The following is a 25,526-nucleotide window of genomic DNA, read 5'->3' on the forward strand; positions in this document are numbered from 1 at the left end:
TGTTACTAATGCTTCCTTCTTCCCAGGCAGTAGGAGTGCTTTTCAAACTAAAATAACTCAATATCCTCCCCCCATCCAGGTGGAGTGTGAAAATCGGGTCCTCCAAACTTTTAAGCTGAAATCCGCAGGTGATTTTACATCACTCTGAAGGGGGAACTGTTCCTCCATCCAACGAGTATTGATGGTTTTCTCTACGCAAGGCACTGTCTTGGGTGCAGGAGGTACACGGCTGGCAGGGCAGATTGGATTCCTTCCTTCATGGAGCTTGCAGCCTAGTAGGGGCCAGAGCGTAGGGGAACAGGGGCGGATAAAGGCACAGATCACAGAGCCAGGAAGTCTTATGCAAAATGGGAACTTCAGTGTTTTGGACAATGAATCAGTCCTTCAGACTATATGGTCACTCTTTTTGCTCGAAATATGGTTAACGCCGCAGAACACACTTCCCTGAAGCAGGCATAAATGATGTTTTTGTTATCCACCCTGCTCCCTGCCTCAGTAAGGCAGGTAACTGGCATTGATTAGAATCCACTACATTTGACACTGCTCCGACCCAGACAAGCTTACTCTGTCTAGATTGGGGCTCCATGTGTCAGGCAAAGTTACAAACTATTCAAAAACAAGACATATGAGGAATGGTTAAAATAGTAAAATTATTAAGCTGATAGAGGGATGTTGTTGGTGATTTAAATAATGACCTTCAGAACTTTGTCTGGTAAATGACTCATGTTAGGTGACTTTTCTCTGCATTTGGGTCCAAAAGTTTTTGAAATAGTCAGATCCCGAAAACAAAAAGGTAAAATAATTAGCATTATTACTAATGCTATGTTGATGCTGCAGTAAAACAAACACACAAACAGAACAACGTGCAGTAACAGGGCTGGGAACACAAACAAGCCGAGAAGCCTAGATTCAAACTTCATTTTCAGTTTCTAAAGTGTTTCCAAGTTAGATATTTCCAAGTTTGGATGTCAGGAAAAAGAAAAAAAGGTCCCCAGAGGCCACATGCAGAAGAAGGGCTGTCGACACAGACTGACTAACATTCTGTTTCCTGCTTTTTATTTGATTTGATTCTTTGGAAAAAATAGATATAAGAATTGCTGTTGCACAGCCCAGCTCGAAGCTGGCATAGGCGGGCTTTGAAAAGATTCTGTACTCTCTGTCTCTTTGTGATGATGTTTGCTGCTGTACAGAGCAAGAGAAACAGAACCTAGAGGCTGGTTTCCCAAGCTCCACAGCAACTCCCCTCCCCGCCCAGTGAAAGCACTGTCCCTTGAAAGTCAGTTGTAACAGTCAGTTGTTTATTTTCTATTATGTGCCAGACGCTGGACAAGGTGTTTTCTCAGAAGTTCCAGCCAGGTGAGGGACTGGGATAAGGGATATAGCCCGAACTGCGGATCCAACAGGGGCTCTCATGCTCACCCCCAGGACCTGATCTGAGCACTTTCACAGACCTTCTGAGTATTTTCCTTATAGAAAATAGACTTTTGCTTCTCTCTTCTTCCCCATTCTTGTCAGTTCCGGGATCGTTCGTGCATCCTAATAACCATATATTTCATTTTCCACCCACTCGGCCTCCTTGCTCCTTCCCACTCGGTCTTGGGAGAACTCATAAACGTCGTTGGTCACGAAGCCACTCTCCATGCTCACCAGCGTCACGAACCCGCTTTCGGATGGGTTCATGGCCACGTTGTCATAGTCACAGGACATGGTGTCGGGAGTGGCCTCTCCCGAGCGTGCTCGGAATGAGATGTTCTTCAGGTCCGGCCGGGTCTCGGCTAGATCAGCCTCGCTCTGCTTTCGTATGACATTGTAAACCTCCAGGTCCGGGCTGTTCCCTGGCTGAGGAGCGGGCCAGGTGGGGCGCTGCTCCTTCGTGCTGGGGTCTGGCTGTCCCCGTTTCCTAGGAGTAAAGAGAACCAGGGCTCAGCGGGCAAGAGGACTGAGAACATCCCGGTGCCCCTGTGCAGGCAGGAGGGAGTCATTCTGGGCAGTCACTACGCTGCACTTCTCACCTGCCTCAACCTACAGGTCAAGGTTTCGAGTGGGGTGGGAATAAAAGAGGAAAGGGTTGTTACGTATCTATCACTCACTGCTGCCAGAGCACAGAACAGATGTGATGATTCTGGGATCCCCAGAGCCTCCAGAGGGTCCACGGATAGAATTGCATGGGGGAAAATCCCACATTTAAAAAAATCCATCTCTAAGTGAAATTGAGCTTGTCCTTCAGTTTTGAATGTGGGCAGTTAAGCTGAGTAGTAATAGCTTTTTTTGTTTTTCTGTTTTTTTTCTTTTTGGCTGCACCATTCGGCTTGTGGGATCTTAGTTCTCCCACCAGGGATAGAACCCGGTCCTTGGCAGTGAAAGCACAGAGTCCTAACCACTGGACCTCCAGGGAATTCCCACTAGTAATATCTTGACTTGCTCACCAACAGAAATCATAGATATTTTCATATCACATCACAGTTATTACTTAAGATGTCAAAATATTTTATGCTTATCTCTACTTCAGTATTATGATATTTATACTCACCACTAAATAAAGAAGCATTAATAAAGGCGCACATGTATTACTGTTTCACATTAATTTTTGGAAATATTTTGCTAAACTATATAACAGCATTATTCCTTCCCTTGTAATCCAGTGTAATTTATTTTATGCATTTAAAAATATTGTTCTGGGAAGGGATCCATAGGCTTCACCAGACTGCTACAGGGGTCTGTGGCACAAAAATGGTTAAAACCCCGAGATAGGCTCCAGCTTCAAAGGCACAATCCCACATTGCGGTGAGGTGCTAAATAGATAGATAAGGGAGGGAAATCAAGACCCAACCACAGAGTAAGCAGTTAGAAAATATATTTGCAAGTTTTTGAACTGAACTCTATTCTTAGGTTAAAAGGAATTAACTAATGAAAATGATCATAGAAAGAGATAACATTTTTGAGTGCTTACTATATACTCATTCTGCATATATTAACTGCTTTAATTCTTCTAAGAATCCTATAAGGAAGTTATTATTAAATGAAGCAGGGTCTACATTGGAATCTTACTAGTTTATCTTAAATTGGTCATCAAAGGGAGTCAAGTCTTAAACTGTACTTTTGCTTTCCTTCTTCTATGTAGACCATCATGATGGGGAATAAAAAGGTAGCTGAGAAGACCTCTGGTTACCTCAAAAATGGTGGCACATGATCCACTAACAGAGGTGCTTTAGGCTACTTAGTGCAGCTATTTTGTAGCAATCTACACTTGTGAATTCAATTAAAAGTCAATTAAAAGGATTTGGCTATTTCATTTTGAATTAAGTGGTTTAGTTTCAGTGGTTTGCCAGGCTTTGTAACAGTCGTTTTCAAAGGGCTCACTATTCATTCCTTCACTCACCCAACAAGCATTCCTGGAGTGAGTGCATACATGCATGGGAGCACTTTGCTGAGTGATGTGTGGATGCACAGATGAATAACACAGTCTCACCCCTCAAGTCATTTAAAATCTTCCACACACACAAAAATTAAAGAATGTAAGATCACTCTCTTAATCACAGCTAAGCACAATGCTTAGTACTTCTGAGTGCTCTGAGCCCATCAGAAAATTTACTCTCAAATCTGTAGAAGTGATTCTCTTGGGGCTGCCATGGCTTTGAATGAAGTCCAAATCTTGAAGAGTTCAGAAAACACAAAGGTTTACATGATGAAGGTTTTACTTGCCTCCTTCTACAGATCCAAACCCAACATACACCTGTGGTGACCACAAGGAAGAGGAGAAGGGGGATGCTGGGGATTAGGATGTAGGCAAGTTTCAAGGCAGCTTCTGAAAAGAAAAGCACACATTATCAGCATTAGTGGTGTTTCTGTGTGCTTCAAAACAGGCTTAAAAAAGCATAATCAACACAGAGCATTCCACGGAGCGCATTCTGGAAGGAAATAGATACAGTTATCTAGACAGCAAAGTCTTCCAGTTTCAATAAATGAGGCTTTTCTACCTGTCCTATTATCTGAAGTAATAGAGAGAAAAGAAGTTTACATTTTTGGGTTTCTTGCAAAATATAAGAGGGGCAGTTTTGTTAATTAAAAATTTTTTTCAGACGAAAGAGATGATCTCTTTTCTCGTTCTTCCTCTTTGTTAACAAAGATGAGGCTGCTTGGGGGTGCTGATGTCTTTGACTCTAAGGACAGAAAGAGTAGTTTCCAAGGTGGGATCGGGGAGAGGGAGGAAAGAGGAAACAAGCCAGAAGTCTCGGTGGTATTGCCAGATATGAGAAGGTCACGTGTAACACATGAATCAGACTGTAGAGCCTTACTGACGTTTCTGACTGCTAACTGGATCCAGTTGGGCCCATGAGCAGTGACTGTGGAGGACACTTAGAGATCTACCATCCTTACCCTTCCTAAGACTTAAGTCTTAGAACCAGAGAATTTTCCCTCAAGGGGCTTTGGGAGGAATCCATGATTGGGGACTGATTCCTTTCCTACTTCTACTGGTTAAGATTCTCAACCATCCAGAGGCTGTAGCTTTGTTTTTCTGTGAGGCTACAAACCTGACAACCACCAAAAAAACCCTCAAAACAAAACCTACTTTAAATACCACCGTAGTAACAATGAGCAATAAAATGCCACCCACCGCTGCACAGCACTTTGGATTTTTTAAAAAGCATTTTCACACATTACATCTGTTGTATAATAAAGAATCTGACTGGGCTTTGTCCCTGGTACCTGGGTGGGAGGCTCTAAATCTTTAGAATTTCTCAGAAATAGGAGTAACTTCCTTATTCATGAGCCCTTCAGACCAGATCAGAGTTTATACTGACAGAGATGTCTCAGGATGGGGGCTGGTGGGGCCTAGGGGGTGAGTTCAATTACACGGCCAATGATCAAATCAACTGTGCTACGTAATGAGACCTTAAGAAAATCTCTGCACACCAAAGCCCAGTGGAACCTTCCGGCTGGTGAACACGTTGATTTGCCAGGAAGGTGATTAGGCATCCTGATCCCACAGGGAGAGGACACAGAGAGTCCCCATTCAAGACCCTCCCAGACCTTGGCTGCTCCTGATTTGTATCCTTTAGAATAAAACACAGTCATAGGTATGGTGTTTTCCTGAGTTCTGTAAATTGTTCTAGTGAATTATTGAACGTGATGGGGCACTCCCTGGAATTGTAGCCAGTTGATTAGAAGTGTGGGTGGACTGGGGACCCCTGAACTTGTGGCTGATATCTGAAGTGAGGGCAGTCTTGCTGGGGACTGAGCCCTTAACCTGTAGGGTCTGTGCTAACATGGGGTGGCTAGCGTCACAACTGAATTGCAGTACTGCACTATCCTGTTTCATTTTATGGACACAGAAATGCTCTCGGGTAGGTGAGAAAAATGTTATTACTTCTATGATGCAAATAACTAAACTGAAAAATTAAGTATTTTTTAAAAAATTGCCCAGTGACAAAAACTCAGATCGTTCTCTTTTTTGTCTTAATTGAAATATAGTTGACATATAATATTATGTTAGTTTCAGATGTATTCTATATTGATCTGACATTTGCATACATTATGAAATGATCACCATGATAAGTCTAGTAACCAGCCCTGATCTGCCTCTTGAAACTCAAGGTGAGAGTTGAGGTTGAAAGTCCATTAGCACTCCAATTTATCACTCCATTTTTTTCTTTTTTTTTTTTTTTTTTTTGCGGTATGCGGGCCTCTCACTGCTGTGGCCTCTCCCGTTGCGGAGCACAGGCTCCGGACGCACAGGCTCAGCAGCCATGGCTCACGGGCCTAGCCGCTCTGCGGCATGTGGGATCTTCCCGGACCGGGGCAGGAACCTGTGTCCCCTGCATCGGCAGGCGGACTCTCAACCACTGCGCCACCAGGGAAGCCCACTCCATTTTCTTTTATCTTTTATGTCCATTTCCTCTATTTGTCTCATAAAGAAATATTAATCATGGCCTGGGTCTTTCTGCTCTTATTTCTCTACATCCATTCTCTAGTTCCCCTCCCCCCAAACAACTTCTGGGAGGTTCTCAAGCCTCATCTGTCTTCATGCAGATTTTTTTTACCTCCTGTCTTGTCTAATCGCCCCAATTGTCTTAGGATAGCTCCATTTGTGTATTTCACTGACAAAATCTAACATATAATGCAGGTTTTTTTTTTTTTTTTTTTTTTTGTCTGTACGCGGGCCTCTCCCTGTTGTGGCCTCTCCCGTTGCGGAGCACAGGCTCCGGACGCGCAGGCTCAGCGGCCATGGCGCACGGGCCCAGCCGCTCCACGGCATGTGGGATCCTCCCGGACCGGGGCAAGAACCCGTGTTCCCTGCATCGGCAGGCGGACTCTCAACCACTGCGCCACCAGGGAAGTCCTATAATGCAGTTTTTACAAAGTCATAAGTGCCCTGTCTGGTTCCATTTTTAAGTTGCTGTGGGAAAGAACAAAGTAGGGTATATAATCATGGGGAATTCATGATCAAGAGAGTCCTATTATCTATTTTTCTCTGGGAGAGTTCTGTACATACCTTTGCTTTCTTTCAGTGTTTCTGTGGCATCTTCTTTCTCTGTGTCTTCTGGAAGTATGGGCATTGCTGTCTCTGTTCCTTCACCTGGAGAGAGACACATGGACTTGAGAACCTGGAGAAAGGCATCAAAATCCAGATATTCTCTGAGGTCCTACCAGCTTCAGGGTGGGATGCCAAAAAGCACCAGCATTGTGACCAGTGCCATTTATAAACCCAGGGAAGTAAAGAATTGAATTTCCTGACCTAGAGGTTTACTTGTCTTTATCTTTCTGGTGAGACTTGCTGCCAAGAATCATGTATGGACACAACCAGCAGGCAGCTGACATCAAGGCCCATAAAGTACTGAAGTGCCAAGGGGAAGGGCCAATGACTCACTTCTAGGACCATAAATTATCAGTTTGACTTGCTTCTTGGATCATTAGATTGGATTATTCCTTTCATATTGTCAGTAATGACAAGTAACATCCCAAACTGAATTTGCAACTATTACTTTTCAGATATTTGAGGGAAAGACAACGCTAGTGAGATTAATGAACTACTGGTCATGTCCGGTGTGGCATATACCTGTCCAAAGGGTCAGGGTTAACACCAGTGATCTTTCTGCTGAATAATCTGGTTTAAAAAACATGTGGTTCTAAACCTATGAAAAGCTTCTAAGCCTGTGAAACAGCCCAAATTAACTCAAATCTCAATTGACAGTCTTACCTCCAGGCCTTGTAGAAGGAGCTGTTGGTTTCTCTATAGCAGAAAGAAACAAGAATGAGAGTAATAAGTAAATTTCCATGCCATCGAATGAAGTTGGCCAGAGCATGGCATCCATTTATTTGTTCATTCAGTTGTCCAACAAATTTCATTTAGTATTATCAGACACTAGAAACCAGGTTAGTAAGTCCAAAGAATCTCTTCTGCACAAAGGCTAGCCTTTCCCCAGCTTTACTTGGGTACTTTTTTCTTTTTTAAAAAGTAAACGTTTTAGTTTTAAAATTAAGAGTTTTAAATATGAGATTTTCCAAATATACGTAAAAGTGGAAAGATCAGTATAATGAACCCCTAGGTACCATCACGCAGCTTTAACTCTTAGGAACATATGGCTAATCTGATTTCAACAATAATCCCCACTCCTCCCCGGCTACACCCAGGCCTGCACTGTTGTAAAGCAATCCAAGACATTTGATCAATTCCTATTGGGGATATTTTAGGGCAACAAACACTGATCTCCAAGCAGTGGAAGTGGCCCGGGACTAAGTAGACCATGGCCAGCCCCAAGGCAGAGCCTGGTGATCTAGAACACAAGTCATTTAAAATATTTCTAAGAGCCTCAGGATAGCTGCACAGACAACCTACATCAATTTTTTTACTTTTGGCTGAAAGTGTGTCAGCCTTTTGTACTGGCAGTGACTCTACACTGATCAGATGCTCTGGGATCATAGCGTCAGGATCCATAAGGTCAAAATTTTAGAATTCACAGTCCTAAGGCCAGGATGTCAAAGCTATTCTGAAGTTTTAGTCAGAAAGGAAACTTTTAATCGTGTGTGTGTGTGTGTGTGTGTGTGTGTGTGTGTGTACAGATGATGCAAATCCATTTATTTATTTAAAATGTCTGCTATATGACAGAAACAGCATCATGCTCTAAATGTTTTATTAAAAACAAACACAATTTATCCTGATAATAGCCTTATGAGGTAAGTGCTGTTCTGAATTTGCACGCAAGGAGACTCAGGTACAGGGAGATTAAACACCTTGCTCAAATCTCACAGCTAATAAGTAACTAACTGGGATTTTAATTTAAAAAATTCAAATGAAAAATTAAAATCACAAGGAGACAAACTCTGTGCTAGGTATTAGAGATACAATAGCAAGTGAAAAGTAGTCCCAGCCCTCTAAGGATCTTATATTTTACAGGATGGCAATAAAATATAGAAGTACAGGAGAATATTAACACACTAATTTTGTGATATATTGCAATACATCATATACTCAAAGACATTACATGATGTAGTCATTTTCTTGTCCCTCCATAGTTCAATCCACTGGGCAAAACTGCAGTGAACATGGCAAATTAATGCAGCACTTCCATCGATTGCTGCAATGGTCTGTGACACATGGCCTCAGATGATTTGTCTCTGATTTCCAGTGAATGCGTCTATGCCTTTAGCACACCCCAGGAGGAATCAAGTGATAAGATCTGGCTAGCATGCCACCTACTCTATGTGGTCATGTTGTCAAATCTAGTTTTAGATGCTATCTTTCAACCTGTCCCTTGCCCTCTGGTATAAGGGGATGTTGTGCCATCCTGCTGCAACCATACTGGTTGACCTTCCCCTAGCCCATCAAGTCAGGGATTAACTGGTCAAACATGTATATTTCCAGACCTCATGCCAACCATATAGTGAAGGGGACAAACTTGTAAACAGGCAGTTAAAGTACTGTGTGTGTGAGGTGTTATGATCCTCATAGGAGGAACATTTAACCTAGTTTTGAGGGGCCCTGGATGCTTCCCAGAGGAAGTGATTTTTTAAAACTTCTTATTTGGAAATAATTTCAGATTTATGGAAATTTGCAAGACTAGTACAAAGAATTCCCATGTATCCTTCACCAAAATGTTACCATTTTATCATTTCATTTATATAATTATTCTCTCTCTTTATATATATCCTATATATTTATATCTACAAGTCTATATCTAAATCTGTACACACAAACACACACACACATACACATATATATATTCACATACAGACGCATCCATAATTTTTTTCCTGAGAATAAGTTGCAGCCATAGTTACCCTTTACTCCCTAAATACTTCAGTGTGTATTTAAGATGGGAGGGGAGGCAATACTCTAACATAAGCATAGTACAGCTATCAAAACCAAGAAATCAACATTGATATATATAATATTAACCAATCGACAGATCTTATTCAAATTCTGCAGATTGTCCTAATAACGCCCCTTATAGAAAATCACCATCGTCATCATCATCATTATCATCAAGCATCACCTACTGCACTTGGTTGGGATGAGAGAAGGTGATGTTTACCCTGAACCTGAAGGCTGAGAATGAGCTGACTGGGAAAGAGGGAAGGGTGTTCCAAGCACTGGAAACAGCAGTTAAGAGCTCTTGGGGAACTTCACAGAGGGCAGAGAGGAATGGGATGGGGGAGGAATAAGAGTGGTAAGAACTGGGGCTGGAGACAGGCAAGGGTCTGATCAAGCCAATTTTTTATGGCGTGCTGAGGTGTGTGAACTTATCCTGAGGAGGGGGGCCACGTAAAGGCAATGTGTTAGTCTTTCTCCGTGTGCCCACTTCTCTCTACTGGATCTGTTCTTGGTCCTTCTCTGTGACCTGGGAGGCTGAACTCTATGGACTGTGTCTTATGGCTCCCTTGTCTTTTGGCTCTTTTTTATGGCTGCGTTGGGTCTTCGCTGCTGCGCGCAGGCCTTCTCTAGTTGCAGAGAGTGGGAGAGCGGGGGCTATTCTTCATTGCGATGCATGGGCTTCTCACTGCGGTGGCTTCTCTTGTTGCGGAGTATGGGCTCTAGGTATGCAGGCTCAGTAGTTGCAGCATGCGGGCTCAGTAGTTGCGGCGTGCGGGCTTAGTTGCTCCACAGCATGTGGGATCTTCCCGGACCAGGGAAGACCTTCCCAGACCTTCTCAAACCCATGTGCCCTGCATTGGCAGGTGGATTCTTAACCACTGCACCACCAGGGAAGTCCTGTCCTTTGGTTCTTGATTGGACTTAACCAGTAGGAGGCAGAAGCAGGAGATTAGAGGGTAGGAGAAGAGAGGGGTCCTGGTAGTTATCCCCCAGGCCCCCTTCACACGTCACTGTGGTTTGACAGTAGCTGCGTTCTCTGGTTACAGCTCCTGTTGGGAGGCTCCTCTTCCATGACTCCAAGCTTTCTCTGGAGTCCCTCCCTTTTGCTCCTTGAAACCTGGGGGTAGTAACAACTTCCCATTGTAGCTAATTCCTGGGCACTTCACCATCTCATGCTCTGTGCCCACACCTTGGCAAATATCATTTTATTATACTCTTCTCATTAAACCCTTTGAGTGTGCCATCTTTTTCCTGCCAGGACTCAGTCTAAATCAGGCAGTAGCAAAATTAATAAAGATTATGATTAAGAAAAAAAAACCTAACTAGGTTCAAAGTCCAAAAATAAAAGGCTATGAAAACAAATGTCAAAATCTCACATTTCAGAAAATATTTAAAAAGTACAACATTTTAAATCATGGAGATAATAGGATATGAGGAACAGAAGTGTTGGGCAGCCAGTTTGTAACAAGTGCCTTTGCTTTAATTGCTCTAAAAATGTGCCCTTTCTGACTTACTTCACTCTGTATGACAAACTCTAGATCCATTCACCTCATTACAAATAGCTCAACTTCGTTTCTTTTTATGGCTGAGTAATATTCCATTGTATATATGTGCCGAAGTAAGTCAGAAAGAGAAAGACAAATACCGTATGCTAACACATATATATGGAATTTAAGAAAAAAAATGTCATGAAGGACCTAGGGGTAAAACAGGAATAAAACACAGACCTACTTGAGAATGGACTTGAGGATATGGGGAGGGGGAAGGGTAAGCTGGAACAAAGTGAGAGAGTGGCATGGACATATATACACTACCAAACGTAAAATAGCTAGCTAGTGGGAAGCAGCCGCATAGCACAGGGAGATCAGCTCGGTGCTTTGTGACCGCCTGGAGGGGTGGGATAGGGAGGGTGAGAGGGAGGGAGACGCAAGAGGGAGGGGATATGGGAACAGATGTATATGTATAACTGATTCACTTTGTTATAAAGCAGAAACTAATAAAAAAAATTAAACAAAAAAAAGTGCCCTGCTAAGCCAGTCTCAGTCCTTGTAACCTCCCTGCCTGAGACAACTCTGTATGGTGGGGAAGGCCAGGTCTTTGGAGAGAATTCATCCGAAGGGGTGAAGAGGGAGGAAAAACAACTTTAGCAGCAAAAGCACAGTCAAATTCAGACAATTTAAAAATGACAGGATTGTTTAGTCCCTCAATAGATGTAACTAACAAGTCATTTTACTTCTGTCAGGAAAGGATGCAGAACTGGGGTCAAGCAGTTGGCTTCAGGGAGGTGAGAAACTTCCGTAACAGATCAAAAATCACTTCACGTGTAGATCCAAGTCCAACATAATGGAGGAGTTTGGGAAACCTCAGCACAGTGAGACTACAGGCTTGTAGCCAATTCAAAACCCTTCACAGATTTAGAAGCAAACGCCAATTAAATTTGCAAGGCATGTATTTAGAGGGTGCCCTAAGGAGTTTAAGCCTGCTCATTAAATTGACTTCTACCTGCCCAGTGTCAGTAAAATTGGTGTATTTTACCATCTACCTCCATCTGGTCATTATTCTGTTTCCTTAAAGCCCCAGAAAATAATGTCACGTGGCTGGTAGAAGACTTGCAGGAACAATGGCCAGCTTCCTTTCATATTTCTTCTTTACAGTAAGTCCACTACATACGAACAAGTTCCATTCGGAGAGCACATTTATTAAGTCCAACGACGTTAGCCTAGGTACCCAACTAACACAATCGGCTATAGAGTACTGTACTGTAATAGGCTTATAATACTTTTCAGACAAATAATACATAAAAAACAAACATAAAGAAAACATTTTAAACCTTACAGTACAGTACATTTTAAATCTTACAGGACAGTACAGTACCAGCTACATAGCCACTGCTTTTACACTTGCTTCAGGACACCTTGGGCTTGAAAGAAAGATACTGTACTACTATACTCTGTACAGTACTGTACAGTAAAATACACAAAAGCACAACCACTTGTAGAGGATGCGCACATGTGACAATGTACGCCAGACACGTGAACTAACTTACGGGACTGGACATGCAAACGTAGGTTCGCATCTTTGAAAGTTCGCAACTTGAAGGTTCGTATGCAGGGACTTACTGTATTCCAAGCTCCTACAGCATACAACCTCATATCCGGAAAGAATAAGAATGATAATTGTCCACTTGGAGGGCTTTTTGTTTCTTGAAGTTCTCATAATTCTTGCCTTATCATACATAAATTAGACCCTTTCATTTCTTCCTCCTTTCTCTTAGCATCTAATACTCCTCTCCTGTGCTAGAATTACTCCTCAGTGAGGAAGTGTCACTACACCTCCCTTCACAAGAACTCCCAAACGTTTAACACTGCTGGCATTTGCAACAAGCTTTCGCAGAGACCATGACAAATTCTTGGCACCAGCAGCTGCTTATGAAATGAGAGAGGAGGTTGAGAATTCAGCCATATAACTTGGGAGAGGATTCATTACCAGCGGAATATTTGCAGATGAAATTGTTCTTCATGGTGCATCGGTCGTCGTTCCACTGGAACATGTAGGGGCCCCCGATTCCGGCGGGTGCTGATGGCTGATGGTACATGACCACGCAGACCTCGCTGCCGCACGAAGGCTCGTCCACATACCAGTTCCTGTAGGAAAGGGGTCAACAGTGGAGGCAACTGGAGAAGGATACCACAAGACTTCAAAGCCTTTGTTTTCCTATCCAGTTCCACTGAGCCAGGAACTTAAGAGACAGGGAGGAACTGAAGTGCTTCCAGTAAGTAGAACCACGCTTTCTAATACGGACATCACAATCAATCATCTGACATTTGCCTTTGCAGGGAGGAATATATTACCACATAATGTCTGCAAAGGAATTATGAGAAAAAGCAGCCAGCAGGGCAAGTCTGGATGATCTTATTTCCTTTTTGCTTTTGGCTAACTGGGTTTTGTTTCTCTTTTTTTTAGAAATCAGATGCATTGAGAGAGGCATGGCTTATCTCATCCAGAGCTTGCCCTGCTTCCATCTCCCCATGTTTTTCAACAGCCATAGCTGCCTTCCTAGCTCTGAGGAGTGGACAGAAAATTCAAGCATCTGAGCAAGACTTTCCAACATGTAGAGGCTTCAAAGCAAGAGATGGGGTGGGGGCAAAAGCAGGAGGTCCAAGTAGTCTTCTTCAGGTTTTAAGTTGTTTCTACTTCATCAGGCTGATGAGCGCTTCTGTCAGCCTCTGCCGCCTGATTTCTTGTCTTTGTCTCCCTAGCTCCTGGATGGGGTGCACTAGCAGCCCCAATGGTACTTGAAATTAAATGATGCTACCACCCAGTTGGATATGTGGGTGCCAGATTAAAGCCTTAGATTCCATAGATAGTTTAAATGCTGCGAGCACCCACCCCATGTGCTGACTCAGGGCTGGGCTTTGTAGTTCGCCTGGGTACTCACCTAAGCAGTTTCCTTCCGGGGCCCAGATCTGCCCTGATGCTCAGGCTATTTAGATGAGCCCTGCTGCTCTGCCTAGCTCTTGTCAGAGCCCCTCCTTAGGAGACAGCTAAGAGACAGCTCTCTGTGTAGCACCCTCATATGGCTCTGCTTGAGTCTTGTGCTGCAGTTCACTGAAAGGAAAATCCTCTGCTGAGTCCACTGGGTTGAATTTGCCTGGATGATAGCTGAGCTTGCGAGGCTGCTTGGACACTGTCTGGAGAGCTGGAGATCCTGACTGGGGCCAGGCTCTGCACCTCATTAGTCACCTCCAGGCAATTTTCCAACCCTGTTGGTAGACCTCCTGCTTGTCTGTTCTCCTCCCCACTGGCCCTATGGCTTTATGTTATTTTATTTCACAGATGATGGAATGGTTGGAATATTATGGCTGGCATCTGGTTACTGGACTTGAGCCAGGTTTCAGGCTTGGAACTCACTGCTAGAAGGAGGAAGGACCCTGCAACACCACAGTAGGTGCACATGGTAATTTCCTCTATTCTCCCAAAGGGACCTATGGCCATTTACTCAAGTAACCATACACTGGGGAAAGAGGAATACCCCAATATTACAAAGACTGCTGGACACAGAGTACAAGTTAACACTGACACCCAAAGACTTGAAGTGTCATTAAAACTACCCATTTGAGTGGGAGCATATTGAGGCCAAGTATTAAATGGAGTTCTGGCCCAGGACTGAAGTAGGAGATAGATGGGCCCCTGGGCCGGACAGCTGGTGTCTGTCAAGTGGAATAAAATTGAAGCTTTGTTCTCACCCAGACACTCCAAGGACAAAGCTAGTGGCAGAAGCTGAGCTCTGCAGGAATAAAGAGATAAGATGACCACTCCTGAGGTCAAGGAAAACTTCTTTGTCTGTACATGCATAGAAAGGCTCCTTGAGGGTCAAAGAGGGAGGGGGAGCCACCCCATAATAAGTGTGGACATAACCCCACAGGCCTCTGTGGTGGAATCCATCTTAGCAAAAAGTTGCGCATGCATATTAGGGAGGGTCCTAGGACTGTTCAGGTGTGAAAGAAGAAGAGAATTGGCCAAAGGTAAACAAAGACCCAGAAGGACTATCCTATATAAGGGATTTAAATCACCTCTTTACCACACTCCTCCTCATTAGAGAGGACGCCCATACCCTTTCTCTCCGGGTGTGTATTTCTGCCTTGCGTCTGTCTTAAATAAACAAACTGCTTCTCTGTGTGCTCTCCCACATGTTATGCTGTGTCTCTAATAATAAACTTTGTACCTGCTTTTATAGTTTTTGCCTCCTTGAGAAATGCATTTTCCAGTGGGGGTAAGAGCTAGGGGAACTTTGCTTCTAGCCTCTAGCCCCTGGTGGACTAGCAGCTAGGATTCCTGGTTTTCATCCAGGCTGCCCAGGTTCAATTCCTGGGCAGACAACTAAGATCTCTCTTCAGGACCACTCACTGCTGTCTCTCTGAGATCAGGACCAGCTCACAGTGGACCCGTCCAGTGGTCATTCCCCAGGCCTAAAATATATGAATTGAAAACTTATGGGGTAAGAGCTATAATAGTGGAGAAGGTCAAGTGGAAGCCTCTGAAACTGCATTCTTCCCTATTCTCTCCAAGATAGTAAATAGAAAACAATATCTTATCCAGGCGAAGATGACAGAAAGCAGTGTCACTCCTAAAGACCCAGAGAATGCAAGGATGGTATTCCCTGCCATATCTCTATATAATTCACTAGTCTGGCTCCTGCAAAAACCAGGCAGATCCTGAAGGATGACACTGGAGTAGCACAAATTCAACCAACTAGAAGTCTCAGTTGCACCTACGATGCCATTTGTGGTATCTTTGCTAGAGCTGCTTAACACGTCCTTGGGTACCTAATACGTAGACTTGGTGAGTACATTCTTTTTCACCTGTATCAGAAAGAGAATCAGAAAACAGTCTGCATTCATTTGGAATGGACATCAGTATACACTTATGGTCTTTCCTCAGGACTATACTAATTTTCCTACCCTCTGTCATAATATGATGTGAAAAGAGACTTCCTGGATATCTTGCAAAAAATCACACTGGTCCACCATATTGCTGACATCATGCTAACTGAACCAGATGAGCAAGGACTGGGGGCCTTAGTAAGACTCAAGTGCTCCAAGGGTTGGAGGTAAATGCTATGAAGATTCAGGGGTCTGCTACTTCATGAAACTGTGTAGGTGTCTAGTGATCTAGAGAATGTCAGAACACCCCTTTCAAATTAAAGGTCAAATTATTTCATCTCACAATAATTTGAAGCATCTTGCAATAATTTTAAGAAGGAAGCATAGCATGGGGTAGGTCTCTTTGGGTTCTAGAGGTGACATATTTCACACCTGGGAATACTGCTCTGGCCTATATACCAGTTGACATGAAAGACAGGTGTCTCTGAGTGGGGTCCAGAGCAGAAAAGGACTCTGAAGCAGTTCTAGGCTGTGATGGAAGCAGACTTCCCACTTGGGCCATATGATCCATCAGACCCTATTATGAGAGGTATCAGTGGTGAGAAAAATAATGCCATATAGAATCTGTACAAGCTCCAATGAGAGAATCACAATGCAAACTCTTAAGATTCTATAGCAAGGCCATATCATCTATACATGAGAAAAAAATCACCTTTTGCAAAGCCACTCCTGGCTTGATACTAGGCAAGGAGCACCAAGAGAACATGCAATCCAACTTGCTCAATGTAAGAGAGACACTGTCAGACATACCTAGTCAAAAGATAAGGCAGGTCTGGAATCAACTCATTACAAGATGGAAGAGGTATATTTAGGACCAGATGGCACTGTTTGAACAGGTAGAGCAGACTGCCATGACATCTACCACTGTGGTACCAGAGCCTGTCCCTCAGCTTACACCTATAGCTGCATAAAGGAATCCCTTATGACTAGCTGATAAAGGCAGCCTAAGCTTGGTTCATGGATAGGTCAGCCAAGCATGGGGGTACCACTCAAATGGGCAGCAGCTGTACTACAGTCCCACTCAGAGGTGATTCTGAAAGATCAAGTGGTAAGGAAACATCCTCCCAATGGCCAGAGCTTAGTTGATATACCTAGTTAACCACTTAGTATAGAAAGAGAAGTTATTAGAGATTAGACTATATAAAAACTCAGGGGTAAAGGCAAAGAGCTTAGCCAGTAAATTAGGAGTCTAAAAGGATAAAGAGTGGAAAACTGGGGACAAGGAGCTCTTGGATAGAGTGATGTGAATAGACACATGGGAGTAGGTGTAAAGTATGAAAATCTATCGTATGTTAAAGCCCACCAAAAAGCCTCTAGCATGGAAGAGGCACTAAACAACCAGGGAGACAAGATGACTTAGCCAGTTGATGTCAGCCAGCCTGTTATCAGGTGCCCCATCTCTGGTATAATAGATACATACTAGGGTAGCCATGGTGGCAGGGATGGAGGCCATGCATGGGCTCAACAGTAGCCGTTCCCACTCACCAAGGCTGATCTAGCTACTGCCCAACATCCAGTCTGCTGGGAACAGAGAGACCAGCCTAGAATTTGGTAGCAAGTTGACTACACTGGACTCCTTCCTTCCTGAAAGGGGCAATGATTCATGTTGATAGCAATAGACATACAATCTGGGTATGGGTTTGCCTTTCTAGCCTCAAGGTGTTAGCGCCACTATCCAAATGCTTACACAGTCTTTGATCTACCAGCACCGAATTCCAAATAAGATCTCATCAGACCAAAAAACCTAGTTTATAGCAAAGGAGGTGTGGGAGTAGGCAGGGGATTTACTAGTCACATCACATATTCACCCATCCTGAAGCTGCCAGTTTGACAGAGTGATGGATGAACTTGTTGAAAACACAGCTGAAGCACCAGCTTAGAGGCAATACTTTGTGAGGATGAGGCATCATCCTCCAAGATGCAGTGCACATTTTGAATCATTGACCTTTGTATCATCCTGTGTCATCCAGGAGTATTCTGGGGTCAGGGAGCCAAGGGATGTAGAAGAAAAGTTTGAAGCTAACAGGTTGGTTCATGAGGTTAAGGAAAAAAGGCCTCTCTATAACAGAAAAATGTAAGGTGAAACAGTAAATGCTGATGTAGAAGCTGAAGCAAGTTAACCAGAAGACCTAGCTAAGATAATTCATGAAGGTGGCTAAACTAAACAGCAGATTTTCAGTGTAGACAAAACAGCTTTATAATGGAAGATACCATCTAGGACTTTCATAGCTAGAGAGGAGAAGTCAATGCTTGGCTTCAAAGCTTCAAAGAGCGGGATGACTCTTGTGTTAGAAACTAATGCAACTGGTAACTTTAAGTTGAAGCCATTTCTCACTGATCATTCCAAAAATCCTAGGACCCTTAAGAATTATGCTAAATCTACTCTGCCTTTGCTCTATAAATGGAACAACAAAGCCTGGATGGCTGCACAACTGTTTACAATATGATTTACTGAACATTTTAAGCCCACTGTTGAGACTTACTGTCAGAAGAAAAGATTCCTTTCCAAATATTACTGCTCCTTGACAATGCACCTGGTCACCCAAGAGCTCTGATGGAGAGGTACAAGGAGATTAGTGTCGTTTTCATGCCTGGTACCACAACATCCATTCTGCCGCCCATGGATAAAGAAGTAATTTTGACTTTCAGGTCTTATTCTTTAAGAAATACATTTTGTAAAGCTATAGCTTATGAAAGGAGGAGTAGCCCTGCTTACCTTCACTGGTAGTACTTACTTGGGGAATTTGTGTTTCTTGTCTCTGCACTGCTGAGCTCTGTGGGTTTAGAGGTCCTGGTATCTCCTGGGGGAATCCTTCCACCAGAAGATACAGCAAGAGTGTTATTGAACTATGAACAATGGCTGCCACTTGGACATCTGGGGATTCTTGTGTCCAGGAACCAGCAGGCAAGAAGAGGAGTCATTCTCTTTGCAGGACCCTAATCACGAGGCAAAGGTATCTCGGCTGTTACAGGCAGGGAGAGATATGTTTGACAGCCAGGTTATCTACTTGGGTACCTGTTGGTACTCATGTGCCCAATTTTGATGGTAAATAGAAAAGTGAAATCACTCCAGCGTAAGCAATGCAAGTTGACTAGGCCTCACACTCTTCAGGGATGAGGGTCTGGGTCCTGCCACAAGGTACGAGAGCCATTGAGGCTCCCCGAACAGAGGATGAGGGGAATCTAGACTGCACAGAGGAGGAGGGGGGTCAATAAATATCAGTCGTGGCGCTGGGACCAGCTGCAGTGGTGGGGAGTGTAGTTCCTCCTAAGCTTCCTTTCTAAAGTTTCTCCCAGGAGAGAGGCCCACGAGAATCTTGGAGGAACGACTCCCAGAACTTAGATGAAGATGTGGATCTGAACAGCATAATGGGTGAACTTCATGCTGTCTTGAATGGAATAGGTAATAAAGATATATTCTAATCTTCATTCTTTTGATTGAAAATGAGTTTAAATGTTTTCCCCATATGACTGTTTACTAGTTAGATTTTCTATTTTGTGAACTGTTTGCTCAGGTCTTTTGCCCCTTTATCTTTTGGGGTTTTACTGACTTTTTATAAACTTTTATAAACTTTTAGTGCTTTTTGACTTATATAAACTCTTTATTGTAAAAAGATCATAACTGTTAAATTTCTTACAACATTTTTCCAGTCTTATGCCTGCCTTTTAATTTTGATATTTTTTGACGTTCTTCCATGTCACTGCTTTTCTTAGGGAGGGACGATGGCAATGCCATGGTGCTGGGGGGGCAGGTGTGTGAAGTGAGTCCAGTGCTGTGGGTTTAGAAGAGCCCTACAAACTGCAGGCTTCCTTAAGTCCCCTCTTGGTCAATCCAGAGAATTAGATCTTGGCTCTAATTTCTTGCCCGTCATCATAATTTCCTGCAGTCTGGAGCCCTTCAGCCCCACAGGCCTTCAATCTCTCACTGGGTCAGCAATCCCACTCCTGGGCATACACCCAGAGAAAACCATAATTCAAAAAGATACATGCACCCCAATGTTCACTGCAGTACTATTTACAATAGCCAAGACATGGCAGCAACCTAAATGTCCATCAACAGAGGAAGAGATAAAAGATGTGGTACGTATATACAATGGAATATTACTCAGCCATAAAAAAGAACAAAATAATGCCATTTGCAGCAACATGGATGGACCTAGAGATTGTCATACTGAGTGAAGTAAGTCAGACAGAGAAAGACAAATATCATATGATATCACTTATATGTGGAATCTAAAAAAAGGGTACAAATGAACTTATTTACAAAACAGAAATAGAGTCACAGATGTAGAAAACAAACGTACGGTTACCAGGGTGTAAGGGAGCGGGGGGAGGGATAAACTGGGAGATTGGGATTGACATGTACACACGACTGTATATAAAATAGTTAACTAATAAGGACCTACTGTAGAGCACAGGGAACTCTACTCAATACTCTGTAATGGCCTATATGGGAAAAGAATCTAAAAAAGAGTGGATATATGTGCATGTATAACTGATTCACTTTGCTGTACACCTGAAACTGACACAACATAGTAAATCAACTATACTCCAATAAAAATTAAAAAACATTCTCTCCCTGGGGTTCTAGTCCAAAAGGCCAGGTAGCCAGAATGACTGACTTCAAGCATTGTGTGCCACTGAAGCTGTGCTTCTGGGCCACCCTCCTGGACAGAGCTCTCTGGGCCTAGGATAAGGCTGATTTACCACCTTCGCCCCACTGCTTTGGTCAGTGGCTTTGCCAGTACTGCTATCCCCTCAGGGCTCTGCCTGGCTGGCACTTCTCTTCCACACTGACTGGCACCGTGGATCCAGCCTGCCTCTTTTTGGAGCTACATCAAGTGAGTTAGCTGCTGTGAGTTCCACACACTTACCTAAATGTTGCTGTGCTGCCATCGATCCAGGCATAAAGGTCCTGGCAGGCTGTGCCATTGCTTTGTTTCTCTTCACGCCTCCTAAGCCCAATCCAGAAATCACCATCAGAAGCCAGGAGGTTTTCAATGAACTTTTCTACCAGTCTCTGTTCATCTTCAGACTCGATGCTGACTAGCTGGCCCCTATCTCTCCTGCAGGCTGCTCTGGCTTCCTCAAAGTTCAGTCTTTGAGAAGCATCATGGAAGTAGATGACTTCATAACAAGGCTTCTGTGTTCCTCCCCGGCAGACTGGCTGACCTAGAGAAAAAAAGAAGCCTACCTATTTTAGTGCCCCCAACATATACCAGAGCAGGGATGCTTGGAGGCAACTGAATGAAGCTGCAGGAATTCTGATTACTCATCAGTGGTTTGTTTTAGTGTCATTAAGCTCTCAGAGCAAATTAATACCCCTTCCAGTGTGGAGACACAGTGATTTAGACTCCATGTTTTGTTTGTTCCATTACAGATTATTGAAAAGCAGACATTTAAAATTAATCTTTAAAAGAGAGGTAGATGAAGATTTATGGTTTCGCTTAAAGGCAAACAAATAACACTCGCATGCCATTAGGGAGTCACAGGAGACTAAGTGTGGCTTAAAGTGAGTTATCTCTGTTTGGGGGTTCCTTCACGTAAGAGAGGCATTCTGAAGTCAGGCGTGGGCTCCTCTACCCTGGAACACTCTGCGTATGTATCAATAGCAGGACTGAATATTCACCCAGTCTATGGTATAAGCAGAAGATAAAAGCATCAGATCCATGGGGTTTTCTGCTACTGGTCTTGCCTAAAGTCCACAGCTAAGGTTCAGTGAACTCTTACTATATGTCATGTACTATGCTAAGGGCTTTTGCATTTACATACATACCTTATCTCATTGAACACTCATAGTAATCCACTGTTGTAGATATTGTTTATGCCCCATTTTACAGATGAGAAAACTGAGGCTCAGAGAAATTAGTCTGGCTAAGGCCACATAAGCTATCAGTAGCATGACCTGAGTCAGAACCCAGATCTAATTACAAAGTCATAGCCATAACCACTGAACTCTGCTCTCCACGCCACCACAGGCTCAGGTTGCACTGGGAGTCCATGTAATATGTCTCATCTGACTGACACCTGAAGGGCTGAAGGCTATCAAGGACAAATGGGTGGGATTCTACTGAGGACGGATAAAAAATCGTTCACCAGTACACACCACCCTGGCTTGTGTCTGGGTGCCTAAAGCCGTGCTGCACCCAAAACATTAGCCTCATTGCTCCTTCGTTAAGTCAGTATGTATCGCATGTATGCTCATGCCTGGCACTGTGCTAGGTGCCGGGAATACAGAAACACTTGCCGCTTCCTAACCCACAGGAACACACAGCATGTTTCTGGATCCAGATGTACAGTGAAAACCAGACTTCAGCAAGGGGAATCCCTTGCAATGCAGAGCCAGTTTGTGGGCTGTGGGTGTGAATTACTGCCACAGAGCGAGGAATAAAGGATTTTGGTTTGGGAACCTCTTCCCAGCACTCATGGAATGTTCTCATTTTCCTAATTTGTTTTGCAACTGTGCACAGAGCCAGATAGCATTAGTTATTCCCCAAATTGTCCAGAATACAGAGCAAAAGGCCACAGGCAGTTAACTGCATTTTCAGTGCTTAAGTGAGAACAGAGCACATACAGATAATCTGGAAAGCTCCTGTGAATTCTTATTTTCAGTTTCTTCTTTCATCGCTTTTGTACAGAAATTTTCAATAAACAAGTGGTAAAAGTTTTGCATCTTCTCCCTTTCTCTGTCACTTTTCTCCTTTTGCTGAATAGAGAAACTCTAACAGGACTGCTCCATCAGCAAACCAGGAGGCCTCAAAAGTGGGACATTCTCGCTAAGGAGGTGTTCCAGAGAGACTAGGGACCACTGGCCAGAGAGGCTGTGGCTGGGATGCTCCCTGGGGAGAAGGCTGGGTCAGCTCAGCTTTATGAGTCCTTAAAGGTGGCTCCAAATGAGGCAGCAGAGGAAAAACAAATGAGGCCCAGGCACCCCCAAGGTGGAGTTGAATTTACTGGCAGTCCCCACTTTTCCATCGTTAGATTATCAAGGGAAAACATAACACCTTAAACGAGTTTCCTGTATGGCCCAGGCTGGCCACACATCCCAAGTCAGCCAGTGAGTGCCAGAGGGAGCCATTGCTGGAAGAAGGCCCAGGGTGCATCTGGTCCCCCTGCCTTCAGGAAGTGTTTCTCTCCTCTCATTTGCAGGAAGGGGAAGGGCGGCCACCGAGGACAGAGCCCGTGCAGCCGTCACCCAAACAGCTGAATTCGGTTACCCTCCCATTTTGCCACCCTGCACCCCACCCCATCCTGAAACCAACTTTAGATTCCTTCAATCAGCTTCGGAAGCACCGATAACGGAGCGGAGGTTTTCATTCTCCTCCATCCCTCTTGGCCAATCTGTTGCCTGCGAAGGAAACCTGAGAAAGGGGAACGGACATCCCCTCCGCCGCCCCCCACCCCGCCCCGCCTCGACATGCAGAACAAATGGAAGAGGCAAGGAGCCAGAGCACTGTACCTCCTCTGAGGTCCAAGTCCGAGGCTGCAGTGACACGACAGGAGGAAGGAAGCAGAGAGAGTCATTCCCCTGAGTCAGGCGGGGCTTGCCCCGCGCTAACTAGGCTTCTTTCCCGATCTCTAAGCGCTCTTATTCCAGGCGCTGGATCCTGCCATCCTCTCCCCCCCAGAAAAGACCAGGAGTAACGGGCTGGGGTTCCCACGGCACAGCTGATCCAGAATCCCTACTGTACGCACCGTCTCCCGGGACAAGAGACCTCCTTGGTGGGCAGGACAAGCCCTGCGTGGGGGTCCCGGGGAATACTGCGCCGCTCTCAGTGGAGCGGACCGAGGGGGCGCCTACTGGGGCAGTTTGCTCACTGCCCCATCTAGCCTACGTCTCTCGGTATTCTGGCAGTCCTGGGCGGGGAACGGACTTCGCGCGGTCCAGGACACGCAGGGAACCGGCGCTAGGCTCAGCAGCCGGGCGATTGCCCCTCTAGAAGTAGGGGGCGCCGCAGGGCTAAGTCCACTGGTGGGGCGGGGCGCCACCCCTCCACCCACTCCGCGGAGGGCCAGAGAAGAGGCACCGTGGCCCTGAGGACGGTCAGCCTTAGGTGGGGTGCAGTGGGTGCCGCAGCCCAGCGCCCGGGAACCAGCCTCTGCCCCAGCGCGCGCGCACTCACCGCTTAGCAGGCGCCCCGTCGCGTCCCGGAGCCCCGCCAGCAGCACGGCCAGCAGCACGGCCTGCAGCGCCGCTCCCGGCAGCATGGCCCGGCTCGGGTGCGCCTTCGGACGCCGGGGCGCTACGGCGGTGGAGCGGGAAGACCGGCAGCGGCGTGCTCCGCAACTTCAACGGCGGGCGGCAGCAGCATCTCCAGAGGACCGACGGACCCGGCGCCCGGAGGAGGCGGAGAGGGCGCGGAGCCAGTTCGTCGCCCCTCCGCCCTCTGGGACGTCACTGCGGAGAGGGCAGCCCCGCCGGCTGGCCCGCCCCCGCCAGGACCTCCTCCAGCGCGCTCGGCGCCAGACACCCCGCCCGCCCGAGGGAAGCGAGCAGAGGAGGGGAACCAGCTCCCCACCCCAATTTGAGCTTCCCAGGGAAATCCTGCGTTTGCCCAGGGTGCGGGGACTAGGAAATCCAAGACTGGCTTCTCCGAAATCCGATGAAGACCGCACTGTGGCTAAAAACATGACCGCATCTTGCCCCCACCCCTCAGGGGCACAGCCAATTTCCCAGCGTCCTAGGCTCTGCAGTTGAGAGAGGCAAACTCTGAGACCTGCCAGGGCTCGGTAGGCCGCTGTCCAGGCACTCAGGGCTACACCTGAGAAAGGAATGGCGGATGAAGAGAACAGACGCTCAAGTAGGCAGGGTGACCACTGGCCAGGCAAATTTTGGGACAGCGTGGATAGCGTCCAGAGAGGCTAAGTTGGAGTTCTGGGCGAGAGGAGAGTGGACTTCCCAGAAGCCAAAGGGTGTTCTTGAGCCCAGCAAGGAAATAATAGTACTTTTTGCAGGGCACATGGGTGTAGGTGATTTTTCAGCCTTGTGGTAGAAAGGAGATGACCCCTCACTTTTCCCCCAGGAAAGAGTTACCTCATTTCCTTTGGAAAAGCTTTCCTCACCAACCCAGCCCTCAATGTGTGCTCCTTTATCTAAACTCCCACAATAGTCGTGTCTTACATTTACTTCTTGTTGTAAACAAAATGTTTTCAAATACATTCAAATAATAAAGTGAGCCTCCTGTCCAGAAACTAAAGTACTAAGTGCTGGAAGGTGGGTCTGATTTGCCTTTTCCCCTGTACCATGCTCTTGTGAAGCATGGCAGAAGCCCCATCTGGGCCACTGACTTCTGAGTTTTGGTCTCAGATTGAGCCATTGCAATTTTAGACAAACAGGCCTGATTGATCACAGGCTGGGGGATCTGTTTCAGTATCAGCTGGTAATACTGGGAAGCTCTGCTACTGCAGAAAGCAGCAGCATTGGCAGGAAGAGGGCTGATGTTTATGGCAAGTTCATTTACAGCCCGTCTTTATGTCGGAATTAGAACATTTCACATCCAAAATACATTCTTTTTAGAAATTCCTGATTATCAAAACAACCAAAGAGAGAGCTGATATGGTGAATAGAAGCACCTGAGTTGGCATCAGATATTCTGTTTCCAGTCCTGCTTTTCTTCACTTAATGTCTGTGTGGATTTCAGCAAGTTTCTTTGCCTAAATCAATTAACTCTTGGTAACAATAAAAGTTACCTTAACTTGTGAAGGTTTGATAAGGCAACTAGATATGTAAGTGTGCAGATAGCTGAGCACTTAATGTAAATTGCAAAGGA

The 25,526-nt window shown here is 45.0% G+C and overlaps 1 protein-coding gene across 4 annotated transcripts; it reads right to left on the reverse strand.

The window, feature by feature from the left end:
- Positions 1-1,034: 1,034 nt before the first annotated feature.
- On the reverse strand, positions 1,035-23,964 carry LAYN (layilin; the record flags this gene model as incomplete). Of its 4 annotated transcripts, none has more annotated exons than XM_079709284.1 (8): positions 1,035-1,900; positions 3,703-3,805; positions 6,494-6,577; positions 7,199-7,231; positions 12,800-12,957; positions 20,631-20,928; positions 23,216-23,239; positions 23,880-23,964. In XM_079709284.1, the coding sequence occupies 8 exons, from the start codon at positions 23,962-23,964 to the stop codon at positions 1,537-1,539; spliced, it is 1,149 nt and encodes a 382-aa protein (XP_079565410.1). In that variant the 3' UTR covers positions 1,035-1,536. The 4 variants fall into 4 exon arrangements, with proteins under 4 accessions (XP_079565410.1, XP_079565412.1, XP_079565411.1 ...); XM_079709286.1 differs by having other exon boundaries at positions 1,035-1,887; positions 3,699-3,805; XM_079709285.1 differs by lacking the exon at positions 23,216-23,239.
- Between the last annotated feature and the right edge of the window lie 1,562 nt (positions 23,965-25,526).

Source organism: Hyperoodon ampullatus, assembly GCF_949752795.1.
Source record: "Hyperoodon ampullatus genome assembly, chromosome: 7".
Lineage (NCBI taxonomy): Eukaryota > Metazoa > Chordata > Mammalia > Artiodactyla > Ziphiidae > Hyperoodon > Hyperoodon ampullatus.